Source organism: Mugil cephalus, chromosome 2 (assembly GCF_022458985.1).
Source record: "Mugil cephalus isolate CIBA_MC_2020 chromosome 2, CIBA_Mcephalus_1.1, whole genome shotgun sequence".
In the NCBI taxonomy this organism is placed as follows: Eukaryota; Metazoa; Chordata; class Actinopteri; order Mugiliformes; family Mugilidae; genus Mugil; species Mugil cephalus.
In genome coordinates, this window is record NC_061771.1 from 14,837,138 (window position 1) to 14,843,814 (window position 6,677).

Sequence of the window (6,677 nt, forward strand, 5' to 3'; positions counted from 1 at the left end):
TCTCTCTCTTTTTGGATTTACGCTCAGAGTGTAAATGGATCACAAAAAAATAGTGTAAATGACGACAAAACCAGGCGATTTTTAGTCAGAAATAGGGATAGTTTATTCACAGCATGTACATAATCTAACTGTATAAATTAAACAACGACAAAACGAGGCAAAGTTATTTACATGGCGTGTTGCGCGCTGTGCAAACTGAACGTGTTTGCGTGCGTGTGACCGAGGAAGTTGAAATAGTGGTGATCGAGTCCCTGCACTGGTGACAAGTATCCACCGTGCTGCTGTGTGTGCGCAGAGAGCGGCACTGTCGGGTACGAGATGCCCGGGCTGCGGGTCGAGCTGTGCCATGAAAAGTGTCCCGGTGGACTCTGCTGGTACACGGAGTCGGAGGGGCTGTGGCTTTGGTGCTCCGGGGACGAATGCAGCTGACTGAGGTAGTCGGACGGTTCCGGCATCGAGCCGACAGATCCGAACACGGGCTCGGTGACCACACGAGACTTTGACTGTAAGAAGGCGAGGATCCGTGCGTACTTGATGTCTTTGGTTTCAGCTCTGTCCTCTGTGGTCAGGTAGTGCACCAGGTTCTTCATACACTCGTGGTATCCGTAGTGGAAGTAGTTTGCGAATTCAGCAAGTAGTTCACCTGAAATAAACCAAAGCAGGAGGCGATTACAACCCTGCAGATCAGACATGATGAACGAGCAAGACCAAGTGATCTGATTCTGGTGCGTAAAGCTGGCCTTGCAGTGAAATATATAAATAAAAGTTAAGTTGGATGACACGTTACGCAGGCAGCACTTGGATCGCCTTTACCTCTGCTGCCATGACAGTGTTAATTTGATGCGTAAAGTAGTAGAGCTCTGTGAAAAATGTACTGACCCTTTTCTCTACCACGAGGAAAATCCGCCGAGTGGAGCGCTCGTAGGTACTGAACAGTCATCTCCAATATTTCAGCTTTCTCCAGTTTTCCAGAGTTCTACCAAAAAAACATACAAGACCCCAACATTATATGATGTTGACTACAAATAATAGGCACGATTATCTGATAGACATTTGAATAATAGTATCTTATTAAAGAAATTGCCATTATGGTTCAATTCATCTATTTAATACATAAATATACATCATGTGTTTTACAATACCTGTTTAGCCAGTGCCATTGGTACCGTTTTTCCAAGCTCGTTTAGGCAGCGATTGATGCGATCCCGTCTTCTTTTCTCTATAACTTTGTGAGAGATCGGGGTTCTCTGTGAAAGCAAAAAGAGAGACAATATAACCACACAGCCTCGGTCCAGCGGGCTGGACAAAAACAAACGGCAGTAGTTGTATAAAGTTTCTTATTATGGCGCCCCGAAATAATGTGGAAACCCTCATTTACGAGCGCTGTAACTCTTGGCGAGTTTTGCGCGCCGCGCGCTTTTTTGCTCCAGAGCGCGCAGCAGACTTCTGCGCTCCGGACTGTTAAGTTTTACCTCCGCTGTCCCGTTGGACACGGTTAACGTATTGTTTAACAAATCTGACACGTAATACGTTTGTAAAATGTAATTTCTGACATTACTGTCACAAAATACTGCGTCGGTGACAAATTTGGTCTTTCTCATCAATATTGCGCCGTGGTTATCCTTTAACGCGTGCCACACTGTGGTGTACAACCTATTCTCACGACAGCAACAATTTCTCCAAATAGCAATTCGATCATATAAAATGTGAGCGATGAAGTGAGCATTCCAAAAAGCAACTCGAAAGTCGTAAAAGTGCCGGGTTGCCACAATATTTCAGTCCACAAAATGCAGAGCGCACAGGGAGCGCATACCTTCCTGTCCTTCATTTTAGATGCCATCGATGAATTCCTGACAAAAGTCTTAAAAATGAGTTCAGCTTAAAGTTGGACGTGTTGGTCTGGTAGGAGAAGAGGAGGACTGTGGTCTGAGGGGAACGCTGGCCCTTATAAAGGCACCGTCCAAGGGACTCTGGCATTCATGGTGTAAATTATTCCATGGGATTAGAACCGTGCATTGGGTAAATGTGTGCATTTAGGATCAGTTAAAGAAATAGTAAAAATCTAAAGCCATGGGCTAGCAGGGGGGCAAACCTGCTTTGTTAATCCACGTGGCTGTTCAAAAGACACGTGATTACTTTCGGAATATTATTTGCATAGTAACAACCCAGGCGGGAAATAAGAACTGAGCGTTGGGATCGCCTGATCCGGCGGGGCGCACTGTGCGCACTGAAAACAAAGCCGGCGAGAAAAGAAACCCTTTTTCTTCCAACTCGCGTTTCTCACACGATCGCCTGTTTACAAATCCCAGCAAGCGATCTTAACTCTCATCCAAGCCCGGTCCGAGTTTTAAGGCCTGTCCAGTGTCATTAGAGTAATTAAGTAAGCCTTTAATAGGCTGTTCCGCCAAGTTCAGGGGAGATCTTTTGGAGACGGAGTCCCCCCGTTTGTTCTCGGCGTTTCTCACACGACTTGCTGACACGTCCATCTTTTATGAGAGATGGCAAGCTTTTTGTTTACATTCTTTATTTTGTTGGACTCCTCGGCAGGTGTGTGATTAGCCCTGGCACACGAGCGTCGTCTGCGTCAAGGCCAGCGTCTCCAGCAGCCTCTGGCACACGAGGGTTACCCACCACTGGAGACTCTTTGGAGAGGCTCAATTTGTATCCTATTATCCTATAAGAAAATGTCTATTCACTCGAATGAATAGTTTCATTGGCCTAAATTTTAATAATGCTGTGAAAGAAAGGGAGAAATAAAGAAGAATGCAGCTGGTGTGAACGCGCATTATTCCCCGTCACCTGCAAGATGGGTAGCCTGGAGACCCCTATTCATTTGCCTAATTTCGGTCAACTTAACAAACTTTGGGAGAAATTATACTGCCATTGTTATGAAGGGTGAAGCTTTCTGATCGAATTAACAGCATGTTTTGATCCGGTAAATGTCATTAGAAAGAAAGAAACAATCGCGTTTAAAGGGGCCTGGGTAATGCGCCAAGTGGAGACGCCAAAGCGCAAACAGCACAAAGGGTGCTAGTAAATGCCACAGGGGACTTTTGTACCCTCACATTGCTCAAGTTTTTCCCCCCAAACAAAGGGCATTATTTTATACTTGAATACATTTCATACAACAATTGGCTGTTTTCTTCAAACATATTTTCACAGCAAGGTTAACAACAGGTTTATTGTGTGCGCTCCTTCTCTCACACTCACACTCTCATGCGCCACAACAGTTTGCTCCAATAGATTTTTCTCTTTTTTTCCCCACTGTGAACGTTTTAATCTGGAAACTTTCTCCGTGCTTGGATATATTTGATCCTGTGAGCGATGTCGAAGAATTAAAAGCAGCGGAGGTTGAGAAAGAAAAGCTCACAAGACATCTGAAGCTTTTGGAGAGTTTTTTAGAGCACCATGGAGAGAAAGGCGCGAGCGAGCGGGACGGGGGCATAAAATCCAATTACTTGAATGTGGAGTTTTTAACACTTTTCATGTGTTTGTCCTTTGAAATATCGAGCGACTGGTGTGTTGTCGCGTTTTTTTGAAAAACGGAATTAAATACTGGAAGTTTTTACTGACAGACTTTGTAACGCCAGACACTGCGTCAGAACGAAGCCAAATCACGAGTCAGTTAATGTACGTGTTAATGAGTTAATGTACTGTTGCGATGTGTTTTTTTATTTAGTGTTCAATTTTTTATTTTTTTTTTACTAAATGACCTTACAACTTCTTATTTTACTAATAAACGTTTGATCCGTTTATATTTCTAGCCTCCTTTGATCAAAATGTCTGTGAAATCAACGCGTTTGCGCCTTTTACCATGATGTATAGCCCATATCTCTTAGTACCGATAGCATTATTGCAATTACATAAAAACATCTTAGTGTATAAGGTAAGCTGCTTTACTTAGGAGACTGTTGACACACTAAATGCTCTACTTTGAATAGTCTGAGTGGCTGACAGCTCTGCGCAAGCACAGAGCACATATCCACGCGTATTCTGAATTGATTTTGGACTTCGTGTTGTAATGTGGGTTGTTATGCGTGCGGTAGTTACAGTAGTAGGTTTGTAGTCAGTGTTTAATGGTGCAACAAGACAGGACTTTCAATATGTAGCCTAATTCTGGATGGAATACCAAAATCACTTAATAAACATGGCTGTTTATATTATAATTCAATGGAAGACAAAGTCAACTACTGACTGATATGTGAGGCCTGCAAATATATAAATGCATACATTTAACAAGCTTTTCTTTAAATAAATATATAAAAAATATATGGTGCTGGTGTGGGGCTGTCCACAGCCCCTGTCTAAATATAACAATACATTTAACTTTGAATTTATTACGATGTTATTTTTTTTATTCATTCTAAATTCACATTCAGCTAGTTTCAGCTAACATTAAAAATAATGGTCAGTTTTAATAGTGTACCCACAGCGCAATATCGCTCCACCTAATATGATATTTATCAAGTACTACTCTATTAGAATGGACATATTTTAACTTTTCTGCAAGAATTAACATCATTTTATTGTTGGAGTTTTAACTTTTTAACAAATTTTACAATTTACAATTTTATAATTGGATATTTTGAATGTAAAATAAACCGTCAAATGAGCGTCCTAGCAAATTATGATGTAATTGCAGAATAACTTTTTGCAGATTCTGCTTATTTAATTAATAGTGACTTCAGGCTAATGATCCTCTACATGTTCTTAGTTCTTCAGTCTTATGACTTTCAGAGCATCAGCCTGTAACAGGAAAATAAACAAGCCTCCAGTCATGAAGCCTAACTTGCGGCGGCGGCAGCATCAGCCTCTGTGGAGTCAGTGTTGTCAGGCGCTGCGCTCTGACCCGTGGTGACCTCTGAGGTTCCCAGACACAATCCTTTAGCTTGGTGCGCCACCCTGAGCCTGAACTGCAGCAGTTCACACGGTCTCCAATGAGCCCGTGGAAATTATCTAAGCTGAGTTCAGGCTACATGGTTCAGCAGCTACGAGCTCCTTTGAGAAACAAACAGAGTTTTTCAGACTGTTTAATCCAAGCGTTTACTCTTTAAAGCTCGGGGATGCACGCGGATGCAGCTGTTTTATATTTCTCTCACGAGATTTACAGTCGGCTGTAAAAGGTAAACCTGCAGCAGGGGTTGTACTGAGCAGCCTTAAACTACATTATGAATCACTATGAACGCTACAAGCAACTTTTATGCTGAGAGAAATATTAAACAGGTGGTTTACTTGCGAGATTAATAAATAAAAATGACAAAGTTTATTTTGCAAATAATAAGTCAAGGATTTGTCATATCAATTAAAATGAAAAACATTTCTTTAAGGAAAACTTCTCACAATAAACTAATGTTTTCCAATATTGTAAATTGTAGGTCTGTAGATGAAGGACAAAACTCTCCTTTAAGCGTCAAAGTGCGCCGCCTTGTGGTGAAAGTTGTGAACTGCACTGACCTGCACGCTCAATTGAAGATGTTTGAATAGATGAAATAACACAAGTTTTAAAAAGGCAGATGTTGTCAAACTGGTGTGTCTCCTTTGAAGGACCACTATTACTATTACATTCATATTAGTCAGCTGAGTTACTCTGTGGACTAATCCATCATAAAAATCTGTGGTAACAATTAATTCACAACTGGATATACAAACCATCAAACTTACCGTTATTCTGTAGCAAACCTAAATCTATGCAATAATATCAGCCCAATGATAGATGTACTGTAATCTAAGTTTAAAATGATGTGACAAGTGTAACTGGTAACCTTAAATGAACCAAGCTGAAGCAGAGTTAGGATTTCTGGCACAATGTCAGTCGCTGCCAAGATGTACAGACGAGTCTAAAGAGACCAACAGCACAACTTTCTCACACTAAAGTTGTTCTTAGTAATGGAGGATAAAACAAAGGCACAGAGTAAGCTTTAATATAAACCACTTTTAAAGAATACTACGTTGGCTGTAAGTAAAAAGAAAGAAAACTGTTTAATTTCTCAGCTTTTAAGGTGCTATAATATTTATATATGATTGAAATCATAGTAACTGCAACAGATGATCAGATATCAGTAAAAAAAAATGCATGTTTATTTTATGTCTTGGTGGAGAAATATTATTGATTTTGCTCTTCCAACTCTAGACAGAGGTGCTTAGTGTTAAAAGTGTAAAATTTGACTGTAGAATATTATTTCTACTATTTTAAAAACCTTAAATTTAACACACACAAAAAATATCATACCATTGGTGTGTACAGGGTTTAAGTAATTTTGTTCATACCATCTTAATCTTTTTTTTTTCTGTATAGTCTAGATCTGCAAAGTGCTTATAAAACACCAGAACTATACAATACTCTGTTACAAGTTGAAACCTTATTTTTAAATTCAATTTAAATTCAGCTTTACTATATTATTGACAGTAAAATGCACCAGAAGTGTCAAATATATAAAAGTGCAGAAAATATTGTTCAGAAAGTTCAGATAAGGCTGTCACACTGATGCAATAATGCTGCAGCAGCATTCCACTGTCGTAGCTGGTGGAGTACGAGCTAGATTTAACTTTGTTATATATAGAAAGGTATTTTAGTCCAGTGGTTCCTAACCTATGGGTCTGGTGTCCTCTTTAGGGTCGCCAGATACATCTGGGGGGGTCAGGGGATCATTAATGGGGAGTGACATGAGAAAAGTGAA

At 40.4% G+C, this 6,677-nt stretch overlaps 1 protein-coding gene across 1 annotated transcript; it reads right to left on the bottom strand.

Annotated features, from left to right (window-relative positions):
• Positions 1-78: 78 nt before the first annotated feature.
• helt (helt bHLH transcription factor) lies at positions 79-2,087 on the bottom strand. The gene is made up of 4 exons (XM_047578870.1): positions 1,814-2,087; positions 1,143-1,247; positions 880-976; positions 79-643 (listed from the first exon to the last, which is right to left on the bottom strand). Exons 1-4 carry the CDS (start codon positions 1,838-1,840, stop codon positions 168-170), a joined length of 705 nt encoding a protein of 234 aa, XP_047434826.1. The 5' UTR covers positions 1,841-2,087; the 3' UTR covers positions 79-167.
• Positions 2,088-6,677: the final 4,590 nt, after the last annotated feature.

What these genes read in the sequence shown, in the direction of transcription:
- helt (XM_047578870.1), bottom strand. Translation starts at nt 1,840, where the DNA reads ATGGCATCTAAAATGAAGGACAGGAAG. An exon ending in CTAAAATGAAGGACAGGAAG is followed by an intron (nt 1,248 to 1,813) that starts GTATGCGCTCCC and finishes TTGCTTTCACAG; the next exon opens with AGAACCCCGATCTCTCACAA. An exon ending in TCCTCGTGGTAGAGAAAAGG is followed by an intron (nt 644 to 879) that starts GTCAGTACATTT and finishes GGTTTATTTCAG; the next exon opens with GTGAACTACTTGCTGAATTC.